The sequence below is a fragment of the Aphis gossypii genome, chromosome X, assembly GCF_020184175.1.
Source record: "Aphis gossypii isolate Hap1 chromosome X, ASM2018417v2, whole genome shotgun sequence".
In the NCBI taxonomy this organism is placed as follows: Eukaryota; Metazoa; Arthropoda; class Insecta; order Hemiptera; family Aphididae; genus Aphis; species Aphis gossypii.
This window is the reverse complement of record NC_065533.1, coordinates 21,596,028-21,612,103: the sequence shown is the minus strand read 5'-3', so window position 1 is coordinate 21,612,103 and position 16,076 is coordinate 21,596,028. Positions and strand designations below refer to the sequence as shown.

Genomic DNA, 16,076 nt, shown 5'->3' with positions numbered 1-16,076 from the left:
TATAATTTATTTCTTTGTATAGCGCGTATACACACTTAAATGTATTTTAGTAAAATATTACCTAAATTAAAATTAAAAACGCTATAATTTTTAATTAAAATTATTAATACTGATAAATTAAGTTTGTTTTTTTTTTTTTTGAATAATTTTAATAAATCAACTTATTATTTTGATTGTTTTTAATAACTTTAAATTCGATAAAAACATAAGTGAGTGTATAAAGATTTAATATTTTAATGGAACGATAAAAATATTTAAAATATATTTTTATTTTAAAATACACAGAGTAAAAACTTATACTTGAACAAAGTTTTTTAAGTATATATTATTGTTTAAGAAGTAATTAAAAATTTAAAAAAATATTATTTAACAATTTGATTGAAATAAATTATTCCAGGGTTTGTGTAAACATTTTCAATAGTTTTAATTAAATTTTGTGTACCTAGTACCTAAATAGTCAATAAAAATGTTGCAATTTTATAATATACCTCTAATACAACGAAATATGATTTCCAAATTATTAGGAATTATGATAGTATAATGACTTGGTGATTTTTATGAATATTAATAATATTATCACCTATCATCATTTAATATTCAGTAATATATATATAACCACATAGTTAAAAATATTAAAAATCATGTGAAACAATCTAATCTAAAAGTCAAAATAGATGATATTGTTGTATGATATCGTACATTCGACAATAAATTCATAAAACCAATATTCTGTATATTATTTTGTAGTTCGGTAACAATACTGTTATGATCAAAAAGCGTGCATATTTTTATAATCTGAATAAAAATTAATAATTAATATTTTAAAAAATCTAGTATATTCATTATGTAATTATAATATTATGTAGTAACAGAATAATAAGAAATATTAGCAATCGACAAGTATTTTTACTTGTACAAAATGTGTTAAATTTGATAAAACATTGCATTTACGAAATATAATTCTGAGCGCTACAGACAATGTACCTTTATGTATTTTTCCTATAAAGAATATAAGATATAGAATAATATATAAGATATCTTAAAATGAATTTTTCAATTTTTGTAACTAATAAAAGTTTATTAGTAAAGATATCAATTCTTTCAATAATTTAAAAATTTTTAATATTAACTCGTTATTTCAAATTTTTCAATATTTCAAACTTTTGCCTGTTAGTTTGCCTAACCCATGAGATTTGAGATAGCGAGAATCTACAGTAGTACAGTATATCGATACTTAACTAATTTTTACAAAAACAACGATGCACATTATATTATACTATTAATTATGTATTTATTTTTTTATTTTATTGAAATAAATTTATGATTATATAATATAGGTATTATAATTATTAATTTATAAATTAATACCACATACTGTAAAACGATGAAAATAAATTCGTCGAATGAATAGTTTTATTATTTTGATAAAATTATTCAGATGTTTCAAGTGACTACGGTTAATATTTTTGTTTAAAACAACAAAATGATAAAAATTGTTTGAGAATAGGTAAATACTTATAAATTATAATATATTATGTAATTTGAATATAATATTATATTATAATAATTTTGAATATCGTTCCAATATTACAAAAATTTGAGATTCAAATGATCTTACACAAACTAATATTGCTTTATACTAAACTATATACTTTTTTTAATTTCAGTACTAATAAAACTTATGAGTTACTAAACATTTTATAACCATTTTTATAATAAAACAAAAATTAAATGCTATTTTAGACTAATAATTTTTTTATAAGTTTTCTTGTTTTTGCGAATTTCGATAAAATTTAATTAACGAACAGTTAATAAAAATAAAAAATTTTCCCAAATATCCGTAATTAACATAACAAAATTGAAAAATATTTTGAATTAACATAAAAAAATTAAATTAATTTTATCAAAAACTACATTTTCTTAAATATTCTCGTTTTTCCAAAGTTTTTTCAATTATTTTGAAGGTGTTTACTTTTAATCCAATTTATAACAGAAAGAATCTTAAAGTTGTGCTTTAGTGCTGAGGACAGGCACAAAACAAAATAAAAAGTAACACACTTCATTGTAAGATAATACCGCTCAGAATTCAAAACCATCTTCATTAAATTAAATTATGTGTTATTTTAAAACTTTAAATTATGTTTAAAAAAGTTAGCGATTTTATAATTATTATTGTCAGAATAAAATGGTAGATAATTAATCCATATTTATTAATATATCTGTATACATATTAAACCACTTTGAACTTCGAAGTTAAATCATTTTAAAAGATTGTTGACAGTTTGACACTTTTAATATACTCTGAATATATGTATACTTTGTATTACATTTTTAAGATTTAAAAATAAAAAATATAAAAGAAGGAGTAATTGTTATGTGCTTATGTGAATATAATATAAATCTATGTACTTAATTAAAGCATTCAAATACTAAGTTAATTCAACTTTCAATAATCTTTAGTATGCTACTTATTTTTTATCTAATGAGTATTACAATAATACCATACAAAATCTCAAGAATTCAAATATTAATACTATTCAGATGACTACTAAAGAAATGGAATTATAAATTATGGACAACGGAAATTTTCTATAAAAACCATACAAGAATATTTCAGTAGTATTAATTCGTAAAAAACGATAACGAACATTTATATAAATCATTCTAAAACAAATATAAAGAACTTTAATGTCATTGTTCGGAAAATTTAAATAAAAATAAATGCACACATTATTAATCGTAAAAAAAAAATATCATGTAAATCATCAAATATTTATATCACAATATATTATTTTTAAATTCAAATTTGTAGATTCAATAAATGATTTATACTTTCTGCAATTAGTATCATAATATTATGAGTATAATAAGTTATAATTTATAACTAAAAAAATAGCTAATTACTACAATAAATAAATTCTAGATTGATTTTATTTCAACAAAAGTTCAACGTTCCAAAATTAAGATAAACGATGCACAACCCCGCAATGTCTAAATAATAATTTTCCAAATTGAATACTGTCATACTACACATTTATAATCAGGGATGGATATATATGAAACTATGATATACAATTAGTTGAAAGGAATCGTGATTAAATACTACCATAAAAACACACACACACGTATAATAAATTAAAAATATATATGAGTTTGTACAGATATATTTCTTAAAATTTTAAACAAAATCGTTCATACACTCATCCTATATTCCTATTCTAAGCTCACGTGTGGATTTGATAAAAAAAATGTCAGCCTTTTAGCCTTCTAAACTAGGTAATATAGCAATCAGGAAAAGCGGCAAACGGCTTAAAATGATTATTTAAAATACTGACTTTCTGTAGGTAAAAAGTAAATATTAACGAACAACAATAATTGTACAACGGGAGAAACTTTTCAGTAAAAAAACCAAATTAGTTTAGAATCAAACGGGGTAGACGGTAGACGGTTTTTTTTTTTTTTTTTTACATTTCCTGTTAATTGAATTCCGTATAGCATGCGCGGCTGCTGCACCACAGCGTTTATATATATATTAGGCCCTGACGTGTAGTGAATGCAGTAATGGCAAATGGAAATATCGTTTTAAAAGGGACCGCCGACTGCGCGGCGGGGGGGTTGAAGTTCAATGTCCAATTATAATAACCATAATAATAACATTATATTTATGTGACACGCGGTAATTGGCGGGTTCGCAATTAATACATATATATATATAATAATTGGCGTGTATATAGGATAATGTACGTGTGTAGACACGGCGGTGGCAATGGTGATGTAACGGCGATAATAATATATAATATACAACCATAACAATAATATAACGTCGTGTATTATATCGAGAAAGTCACTGGCATAACGGGGGGGGGGGTACAGGACGTGGTCGTTTGCAACGCAGAAAACGAGTTCAGCGAGAATATAGTGGCTGGCGGCGGCGGCAAAGGCCGTCGCGGGAAAGCGGAGACCGCGCGATTTATTATTATTATTCGCGCCTCGTCTCACCCGTGTCCACCCGCCGCCGGCCCGACGGTCGGTCGTCTGCCGCCCGAGAGCCGCCGGTGATGCGCAAAACACCCTGCCCCCCCGGCCACGACCGTAACGGCGGCAGTATAACGGGACGAGATTGCAAACTATATACGCTTGACGTGAACGCTATACACCCACACACCCACCCGCACACCCGCACACCCGCATATACGTATATATATATATGTGTGCGTTGCCTCACTGCAGATAAAAAGGCATCGACGGACGGGGGGGGGGGGGGTACAGGACGTGGTCGTTTGCAACGCAGAAAACGAGTTCAGCGAGAATATAGTGGCTGGCGGCGGCGGCAAAGGCCGTCGCGGGAAAGCGGAGACCGCGCGATTTATTATTATTATTCGCGCCTCGTCTCACCCGTGTCCACCCGCCGCCGGCCCGACGGTCGGTCGTCTGCCGCCCGAGAGCCGCCGGTGATGCGCAAAACACCCTGCCCCCCCGGCCACGACCGTAACGGCGGCAGTATAACGGGACGAGATTGCAAACTATATACGCTTGACGTGAACGCTATACACCCACACACCCACCCGCACACCCGCACACCCGCATATACGTATATATATATATGTGTGCGTTGCCTCACTGCAGATAAAAAGGCATCGACGGACGGGGGGGGGGGGTAGTTACGACCAGATGGCCGACGGAGGAGAGGGCCGTTTCTGCTCTAGTCGTGACGGGCGCGCGAGGGGAGGCGGCCGCCGCCGCTATTATCACCCCTCGCATCGTCGACCGAGCTGGTGGCACGGCGCTTAAATACCACCGCCGACGCTCACCCGGCCAAACGCCATCCCCGACCCACCCCCCTCGTCGCGCCAAATAACGCCCGCCGCCCCGTCGTCATCGCACAGACCGGCCGGGCAAAAAGTATATGTATATATATATATACACAGTGACGGTGGCGACAATTGTTGTTGTCGTTGTGTGCGCTGCGGAACCGACGACAGAGGTGCGGAGGAAACGGGGCTGCAACCGAGCGCGGGCCACACCCTCACCGCTTCGGCGTCACGCGCTAAGCGCGGCGAGAGGCCGCGCGAAGGCTAGCAGGATGCCAGAGCTCCGCGGCGGCGGCGGCGGTCGACCGACTGGCCCGGGGGCCCGGGCTTAGGCCGCAGCCGAATAGCCGCCGCTGCAGCCCCGCGACCCGCGACTACGCTATAACCGGCGACCGAGTCCCGGGGATATTTTCGACGGCGCGAGTGCCGCGGCCGCTGCGCAGACGCCGCTCGACGACGACGCTCCTCCTAATATATACGCTTGACGGTATATCGTACGCGGCGGCGGCGGCGGCGGCGGCGGCGGTACGCTGCACCAGTTACACCCACCCACCCCCCCGTCGGCCCGCGCGTAACGCTAGCTGCTGGTTAGCGTACCGCCGCCGCCGCCGAGCTGCTGCTGCTTGGCTGCTGGCTGCTGCTGCTGCTGCTGCTGCCAGAGGTTCCGCGGTAGTCCGTTCAGTCCGCGGCCGGCCATCGCGACGACCGTGCACTCGTGCCGCGTACATTTTAAAATCTCACAAAGTCGATACAGTTTGGACATAATATTCATGATAATATGTGCAAGCGCTATATTATGATATTATAACATTATTATAATAATATTATATATAGTGAGCACTCGCGGTCTTTAGTACATTTTCATAGTAGTATATTATAATAAAAAAACGCGCGCGTATAGACTCGGCGGCCTTCTGACCTAAAGCGAAACGTCGTCCACATTCAATTTTATTTTTTTCTACCATTATTATGATATTATAACCGCAAACACGATCCCGCGATGATGGAACACCGCCTGCACTAGATATGTACGAGGGGGCAACGCAGAGGTTAATCCGTCGAATCTACACTACGATGATGATAACGTCATAATGGTCTGAATATTGTTGTAATCGTCGTAATGTCCGTAGTATACAATATAATATAATAATTAGAATACAATTATATATTACTTATAAGTTGTATAAGTAGTTTTAAGTATAAAATGTGCCTGCAGTGATTGGCTTATTACTAAAAATGTGTACATCGCTATTGTAAACAGAATGTCTTTTACATTATAATACGTAAATAAATTGTTGGCACGGATATTACGACGACAGTAATAGTTATAGTTAGTAGGTAGCTAAATTGTTATATAAATAGACTGCCTCCGACGACAACAACGGTGGTTATTACTATGGACCAAAAATATTGTACTTTTTTCATATACATGATACTATTATACATAAAATATTACACACATCCTTATTATAATTACTCTGATGGTCATTATACGTCCATTTTAATTAGTTAAGTTCAATAGAATTTCGTTCGTCATAAAAGCGGTACAATTGCAGCATCTTTATGGAGATAATCACTTTTCGGCGTCGAGATACTACACTACTACTACTACTACTACTTCAACTGAGAAACGCGTGTAGCTGTAGCTGGTTGGATCTGGGCCAAATACACATGTATTAATCGAATTGTGTGCGGTAACGGCAGCGTGCTTAAAGACAAATGCAGTTTTTATACGATTCACTGTGTTCCCGGTAATTATGTGTACTCTTATACATAATTTTCTGGACATGTGATTACGATGCCTTTGCTGTTACTGCTGCAATCACATTTGGTCCCCTTCAACCAGCTGTAGCCAGCACGCGAAAAACTACAATTTCCACAGAAAATCATCTTATATCTCAATAATGTGCTTTACTTGTTTAAGATTAAGTTAATCGTATTGTAATTCTAGCTTTGAATATTATGTTTATACTATATATTTTTAAAATATGTAAATTAATGAAAAATAAATATTTAAATTATACTTATGTAGTAAAATACACGCGTAACAATTTATTAAAACGATTTTATGTACTTTTCATTGTAATGTATATCAATCAGTTTTATATATTGTAATTTTTAATTTATAGATGTACATGCAATGTTTATATCACCACCAATATATATAATAGTATTTAGCGGTAGTTTTTTTATACATATAGAATCATTTTGTGAGCGCTGAACGATGCCACCCTTAAACATTATCTTGAGTCATGCAAGATTTGAGCAAACTAAAACACGCGAAACAACCCACAGAATTCCTTTTCTCGGACACTACATCATCACGTAATTAGTTTAAAATAATAAATAATGATAGAGTTAAATTTGTAAACGTTAATCACCACTAAAAAAATAATGTATTTGTTTCATTTCAAATTCGACTATAGCATTTTAAACCTGTAGTAATAACATGCAATTGTATACAAACATGTACACGTAAAACGTTAGAGTAGTGTAAAACTTTAATCGTGAGAACCATAATACTCATAGATAGAACGAAAACATATTCGCGATTTACGAAATATATGCATCAAATGTTGACACATTGCGTTTGTAATAGACATTTTCAAAATTCCTAACTCCAAATGTTCAAATGACAATGTAAAAGATAATTTTTCATAAGAACTCTCACGTGGACGCTGCAATCACTGATGTTAGCTTATAATTCGCTGCAAAGCCACTACTTACACTTACCGAATGCGTAATTTAGCTTGATACGACAATATTTTTATAGTTGAACAATGAGCATAGACGGATATATTATAGAACTCCATTTTTATCAAAATCAAAAAGTTAAAGCGGTGTTGATAAGAACAGTGTCGGAACGACAATTAGCGTACATTTTTAACAGTACTGCTGGTATGGAGATATGCTAAACAACAACGTAATTATCAGAATGGTTCAGAATAGTCTCTTTCCCCCTACGCTATTCGACCACTATAAAAGAGGTGATTTGAGTCAGTGCTTCCGTCCGATGCTGGTGCAATGCTACGGCGGCTGAAAGTAACATACGATATGGGGCCCTTTTTCCAGGTTTTATCCCGTTTTGGAACACGCCACCACTGGTCATGGATCCTATATCCACTGTACCAGCTCACAAATAATACCGATATATCATTCCGCACAATCGCCAAGTTTCTCATGACCACACCCATATAATAATCTTCTGAGTAGACGTCGAACTTTTTATCTTTTTATTTTATGCTGCCTACCATTCACTCCTAATGTCTTACATATAATTAATATATACATATCGAAGTAAATTTGGGGATGGTCTAATTATATATATACTTGAGAACCTTACATACTGATTTGCAATAGTGATCCTCGTAAAATGTTTTTTTTTTACCTACACATAAAATAATATTTCTCAATGCATAATTATTGTAATTTGTAATCCAAATAGTAAAAAAACTTCTTTATAGTACTAATTTAATCCACAGCTATAAAACGATCAATTTGTATTGTTAATATGAAAAATTTAATATTCATTATAAACAAATTTTTTAATTCAAAACGTATAATCATTATTCGACATTTAAGTTTTTTTCATGTTTCACTCAGATTGCTTCAATTATGCATTTAAATATCTTCTATTTCTAAATATAATCAGTACCCAATACCCATCGTATTAATTAAATAAAAAATAATAAAATAGGTCAGATAAAGTAAAGGTCAAGGTTTTTCAATCTTTTTAGTGTTGCGACCACTCAAAATAGGTATAAAATATGGTAAATCACTTCGCAACCCCCCTATATATTAAGTACAAATTTAAACGATAAAAATATCATATCATTACCCAAAGGAAATATACCATTTATAAATATCATGTGTAGTACCTAATTTAAACTTGTTACAGGTACAAGTATTTTTTTTATTCAATAAAAAATTTGATTTTGTTTTGTTATTTTTGACCTACGTAACCCCAAATGAAGGTAATCGCGACCCCTAGGTTAAAAAACACTGAGGTAAAGAATAGTCAGAAATACTCTTAATTAATCTGTGACATTATGTTGACATCTGATACAGTGACGAACCCAGAGGGATAGACCCCGGGTCCGGACCCCCCCTTGGCTAATGTCTTAGTATTTATTTTTATTTTATATTTTAAAAGTTACCCAGAAAACAGAAAAACAATATATTATAAATAAAAAATTTTCCTGGACCCCCCCCCCTTGAATAAATCCTGGTTAAAAATAAGTAGCTCAGTAAAATAAAATAAATTATAAAATAAAAAAATAAAAAATGAATTCATAATTATTCCAATTAAATCTAACAATTCCTATAGCAGATAGCGGATTAACATTCAATAAGCCAACAATTTTTTAATCCAATATGCTATCTACTGAATATTAAAATCTACTAATCTAATATACCTACAATATTAATTAATTGTTTACTACTTGGCCAAAAATCATGTGTCTGCTCATATAAATAGCAAATCATTTAAATCAGGGAGTAAAAACGGTTTTGAAAACCAGGTAACCCGAAAAAAATTGAAACCATTTTCAGACACGAAATCCGAAAAAATTAAAACCGTTTTCAAACACGAAACCCAAAACTCGAAAAAAATTGAAAACGTTTCCGAAACCCGAAACCCGAAATTTCTGGCTACGTTTTTATTATCTGATTTAAATACACAATTAACAAAAAAATATATGCAAAAAATAATAGGTACTCGAAACATGTAAACATGAATTATTCATAATTATAGGATGTTGACTATTATTTTATCAATTCAAAATGATTAATAGTTTTATCATGGTTTAAACAAGATATAAAAAAATAAAAAATGAATTCATAATTATTCCAATTAAATCTAACAATTCCTATAGCAGATAGCGGATTAACATTCAATAAGCCAACAATTTTTTAATCCAATATGCTATCTACTGAATATTAAAATCTACTAATCTAATATACCTACAATATTAATTAATTGTTTACTACTTGGCCAAAAATCATGTGTCTGCTCATATAAATAGCAAATCATTTAAATCAGGGAGTAAAAACGGTTTTGAAAACCAGGTAACCCGAAAAAAATTGAAACCATTTTCAGACACGAAATCCGAAAAAATTAAAACCGTTTTCAAACACGAAACCCAAAACTCGAAAAAAATTGAAAACGTTTCCGAAACCCGAAACCCGAAATTTCTGGCTACGTTTTTATTATCTGATTTAAATACACAATTAACAAAAAAATATATGCAAAAAATAATAGGTACTCGAAACATGTAAACATGAATTATTCATAATTATAGGATGTTGACTATTATTTTATCAATTCAAAATGATTAATAGTTTTATCATGGTTTAAACAAGATATAAAAAAATAAAAAATGTCAAGCCCATTTATAAGATGATTTACCATTTATACGATGATTTTATGAAGACTACTTCTTTTTATAGATAAAATATTGGACCCCCATTACCCTATTGCAAAATCTGAGCCCAACAACATTAATTAAATGCAGTTCTTCAGGTGAATTCACTTATTCTACTCTAATTCTTAATTCTTACTATAATAATTAAAATAAAATTTTAAACTATAAGTATAAATATATTTATTACTCACCCTGGATTACCACGTAGAGCTGCGTGTTGCAACGGATTGAAACCATTTGTATTAACCACCATGAGATCAGCCGACGGTGATCCTATAGCTGGAAATCCGAGTTCTGTAGCAGTAGTAATTTGATTTTCAGCTGTATCTACAGCACTTGTTTCTACAGAAGAAGAACATCCAGCGACAGCAGAACATCCAGCAACACCCTCTTCTTGATTATTGGTTATTGAAGATGCACTTTTTTCACCTTGCACTTTGGTCACAACGGAGTTTTCAACATTGTCATTCTTATTTGTTGTAGAAGCACTGGCAGCAATATTGGTTGCTGAGGCAGTATTTGATGCATTTGAATTATTTCTCGAGACAGAAGTTGACAAATCTCTAACCGGAGACAATGGTGACAGCATGCGTTCATAAGAACGTTCGCATCCATTCATAACATTGGCGACAACAGCACTTGAAGGTATATTATTAATAACAATGCTTCCACCTCCACCTTCCATTAACATGGCTACAAGATCATCTCGTCTACGGGATATGGCATCATGTAATGGTGTATCACCCTCGTTATCCTTTTAGCATAAAATAAATAAGCATTATCAATAAAAATATATTACTGTTATTTTTTGGTTTTCATTTAACAAACAATAATAATTTATAATTTCCACATTATTATACAAACAATTAAAAAAATATTACACTAAGATTTACCACACATGTCAGTTCCAAAATTCTATAATATATAAAGAACATTTCTGTATTTCTATAGGGTTTGGCTATAATTATGTTTTGTCCAACTGTGGAAAGAGAGTAGAATCTATGATTTTACTAGTCTTTTCCATACCTATTTTAATTTTAAAATGAGGTTTGAGAATAAATATTTAATATATATATATATATATATATACATAAAAATTTTTTTAATCTTTTAATTTAACTTTTTATTTTTTTTTAACAAAATTACTGTTAAAACTGATTTACAGATGTACATCAACTTGATAATAAATGATTCAGAATAATATTATTTGGACTTAAAATTCACCAAGTTTGGAATACGCAACAAATATATAAATATTTGTAAAATCTTTCTAAATAATACACAATTAGTTATTTGTGATACTATTTTTAAACGTATCAATTAAGTTTCAAGTATAATGTATTTTGGATATTTTTTGACTACTCTTTAATATAAAACCCTATAAAATAAAGGGTATAAGTAATGAAGCTATATTCCATACTATGTGTTATACTATTATATGATTTTAATTACTGTAACATTAAAGAATTTAAACATATATATTTATTTAACTTAAAAGTAATTATATTATTTTATAGTTATTTTAATAGAAACTATAATTTTATTTATGTTATGCTAAGTTAATATCTTTTAATTTATAACCTGAATAAATATAAAATAATTGTTGGTTGTATATTATTAAAATCAATCAATAACAACCTGTAAATTTGGTAAACAATTGAGACGCAACAGAATACGGCATACATCAGCAAACCCACGGTTAACAGCAATGTGCAGAGGAGTCTGTCCTCGTTTATTGCGTGCATTCACATCAGCATCAAATGAAACACATAACACATGTACCACTTGTGGCTGGTTGCCAAATGCAGCATGATGAATTGCACGATCACCATCGCTATCCTACAAAAAATTAAAATATATAATTTTATGTGTCGTGGAAGAATATTTTAATAGCTAAAATGAATTAACAATTAAATAATTCCTGCACCTGAAATTCAACATCAGCATTGAATTCTCCAATTAATACTTGACAAACATGGACATGACCGTTTTGAGCAGCAGCTTGCAAAGACGTGTGCCCACTACTCACAAAATTTGTCAATATCAGCTCCTCAGCAGTGGGTGGAGGAGTGTAATTTGCACATAATGCGGCTAGTCTTGGTGTGAGAGCATAACTGAGTGTCATCGGCGTCTCTCTATTTGGGTCGTTCATTTCCCTTATTATCTCTTGTTTTTCTTTCTCCAAAATTTTACGACAGTTTTGGACATCACCATTGGCTGCTGATGTCACCAGTTCACGTCCTATTATTTCTCTAGAACGAATTCGCCGTCTATCGCTTTGAGTTTCTATTTGAGTCCCTAATAAATATTAAATAACTAAGTTAAATTTTTAATTAGATTTAAATATTATTTAATGAGAAATGAAATATACATTTTTAATTAGATGTAAAAAAAAGTTTTATTAATATTTATCAAAATTACACAAAAAAATATTAAAATAAAAATCAATTTTCTATACCAATATTATGTAATCAATACCAACTGTTGATCCTACAATTTATCGATAAATAAATTTATTTTATAAAAAAAAAAAAAAGTATATAGGTTTGAATACAACTATCAACTACTCCAAATTTAATATAAATCATAAAATTGATAATTTTAATACTATTATATTTTATTTGTCATATAGACATTAACTGATATGTATGGAAAATTATATTATAATTAGTTTATATTTAGATATGATAATAACCAAAAGCTATTGGTTAAATAAACTAGATAATGTTATTTAATAATTACTGATTAGTTTACTAGAAGTATTTCTTGCAAACTACTTGTTTTATTTTTTTTAGTTGCCCATATTTGCATATTTTTACAGAGTATTCATGTTAATTAAAATATCATCAAGTACTTTAATTTTATTTTTTAGTTAAATTTTGATTATTTGGTTTTGCACTACGTATTTTAAATTTATCAATGTTGCATTATACAATACACAGTACACACGCACCATCTGAATTCAGTAGGGTAACTGCTCGTGGATTATATGTCCAAGATGTATTGCACACAACTATTTTCAAGTCACCGTCATCATATACTTGTTGCACATAGCCAATTTCACCCAAAGTCTAGAAAATAAAGAATTATTTTGTATAATCTTATATGTAAATTCATACTATAATTAAATGACACCTTTAAGAAAACATTATACAAATTTAATAAATTTATTTAATTATCTAAAATGCAGAATTTACTACATTACTATATCATACCATAGACATCGCATCAGCCCATTCACCATGACCTTTTTGCAATCGACGCACAAATTCCATGTCATGAGAAATCCTTACAGTTGATCCTACTCTGATAACGTTTCCACCACGTGATGGACGTGTAGATGAATTTGAACTACTTGCCACTGGCGTATCACTAACTATCACTTTTGTAAGTACGGCCGCATTAAATGTCCACCTGTTGCCGCTTGGATATAAAACAACAATGTCGTGATCTTCATCAATACCAACCACTGATCCAATAGAGGCACTTTCTAGATTTCCACCTCCCAAACATTCTTCATACATGCCATCTGTCCAGCCACCATGATCTTGTTGCATAGCTCGTACAACGTCCAATTCCAAACTAACTCTTACCTAATATAAACATTTATTATATTTAATACACCGAACTATTTTATATATTCACTAAATACCATTGAAAAAAATAAGAGAAAAGAATGGAGACAATAATTTTTCTTACCCGATCACCAATTTCTAGCTGTTGATATTGTAGATGGTTTTGTAAATGATTCAAACTTAATACTCCTTGGCTGTTTTGGTCATTCTGCTGTTGATGTTGATGTTGTCCTAACAAAGGTAGATGGTCTCGATACACAGTTAATGATCCTTTGGATGGAGATACACATTTCAAATCAGACTAGTAGACATATATATGAATTAATTAATAAAATTTGATGTAATTTCATTAACTAATAGTTACATACCATTCCTTCAAATCCAACGCGATATAAGTTCTTGGCACACCCAGCCGTACCACCATTAATATCCCACTGAACATAAGCGGCCGAACGAACACTACCCTTTTCAGCAGACCAGTCTTGAATTTCACATACTTTACCACGTTTAACAATTGGTTGAGAGACAGCATTGTTCATACCCCTTAGGTTAAGAGATCCTCCATCTTGATCATCCCATTGCCAGTCAACACCCCGCACAACCCGTGAACCAGGGAATATACCACGCAATGTTATTTTTTTAGATTTTTTCCTCTGCTCTAATATAACCGGATTTTCACCAAGACTACGAGGGTCTTTTAATAATTCTTTTGGCACAGGCTGTTGGATCAATAAAAATCTGTGTCGGACATTGTGTTTATCACCATGATAACATGTAAAACACAAATCAATTGAACCTTCATTTGAAACCTCATTACCAGGACAGCTCATACATTTGAAACGATGTCCAATGATGGGAGATTGTTTACATCCATTGCAAACAACTCCTTCATGTTTACTGTGTCCTATAAATAATCAAAAATTCAAACCATAAATATTTTTGACATAATAATAATAATAATAATAATAAAATAAAACCAAAGTAGAAAAATAGAAACAGATATTGAATATACAAAATTTGGTTCTTTAATACATGTTAACCAGGTAACCAGGTAATTTTGCTTAAGATCTGATTAATTTTCTAACCAAATATTCAAATTAAATAAATTGTGAAAGAAGTATTAAACTAATACCATACAAAGGATTTTTTAACACTTAAATTATTAATTTATTACTATTATTTATTTACTTAACCCTAGACCACACGCATCACAATCAAATACATAAAAGTATACATAAAATATTCTTGAAAAAATTCATAAATTAATAATTATAATTGTATACAAATAAGCGTCTAATAATATGAATAAGAAATTTAAAATATGTAGAACTTATAAAAATATCTCTGTTTAGTGTATATAATATGTACAAAAAAAATGTAAAATAAGTAGAACTTATATAATTATGAAATATATATATATGTATAAAAAAAAATCACTGTCTTAAGGTTTCCGAATAAAACGAAATTTATAACTGTCTAATAATATTTTAGATCTTCACCTCATTTAATTCTTATAATTTTAATTTTGTTATTTCTTATTTTCAACGTAGTATATTATATTACTAAGTGATGAATAGTTTGTGCGTGGACTGCAAACTGCATAACTACACAACTGCAAATCTAATCTCTCGTATCTGGTATCTAAGTAAGTTACTATTAATATTCGGAAAATCTGATAAAAGTCCGATAAATATCAACAAATTATTGTGCTTATATTAACGATTGATTACATTTAGCAACGTTAGAAAAAAATAAAAAACTCGTGTGTTCTCAATAGTGTTACCAAAAATAATGTTCTCAATGGTATCGTTCTGAATCATATTTTACCGAATAAAATTATTTGGCAATTTTTATTTATTTAAAAGCAATAAAATAATGATTATTTCAATTCATCAAGTTTTAATTGATATGTTTTAACACACGGTCAAAAAGACCTTGTGCGTAGAATCCATTGATATTAAACTAAAGGATGTGGCATAACATAAAAATCTGTAAGCTAACATAATTGATACTAATATTAATGCGCTAGATGTCATAATTGATAAAATTGTAACAATTATCTATACATATTATATTATCTTCCTCTTACAAAAGTTTTACTTTCCTTGTCACACAAACAATGTGAGCGAGTGAGAACCGTTGTTTCTCTCCCCGTTATATTAGCCTAAACAGTGTATGTAGAATGTATAAAGGAATGCCGTATCCATATGTTTAATATCTATGGTAGAATCTTGTGAATATTTTTAATAGGTATAATCTAGGGTTAA

At 31.4% G+C, this 16,076-nt stretch overlaps 1 protein-coding gene across 2 annotated transcripts in view; it reads right to left on the bottom strand.

The window, feature by feature from the left end:
- LOC114119693 (E3 ubiquitin-protein ligase mind-bomb-like) overlaps positions 1–16,076 on the bottom strand; it is a 43,419-nt gene that overhangs the window by 25,132 nt on the left and 2,211 nt on the right. For both annotated transcript variants that reach the window (XM_027981356.2, XM_027981355.2), the window contains exons 3-9: positions 14,178–14,713; positions 13,934–14,110; positions 13,450–13,827; positions 13,188–13,305; positions 12,162–12,532; positions 11,873–12,073; positions 10,426–10,988 (exon numbers count right to left, since the gene is read on the bottom strand). In XM_027981356.2, coding sequence (XP_027837157.2) covers positions 10,426–10,988; positions 11,873–12,073; positions 12,162–12,532; positions 13,188–13,305; positions 13,450–13,827; positions 13,934–14,110; positions 14,178–14,713 — 2,344 coding nt within the window. The remainder of the gene's footprint in view (positions 1–10,425; positions 10,989–11,872; positions 12,074–12,161; positions 12,533–13,187; positions 13,306–13,449; positions 13,828–13,933; positions 14,111–14,177; positions 14,714–16,076) is intronic.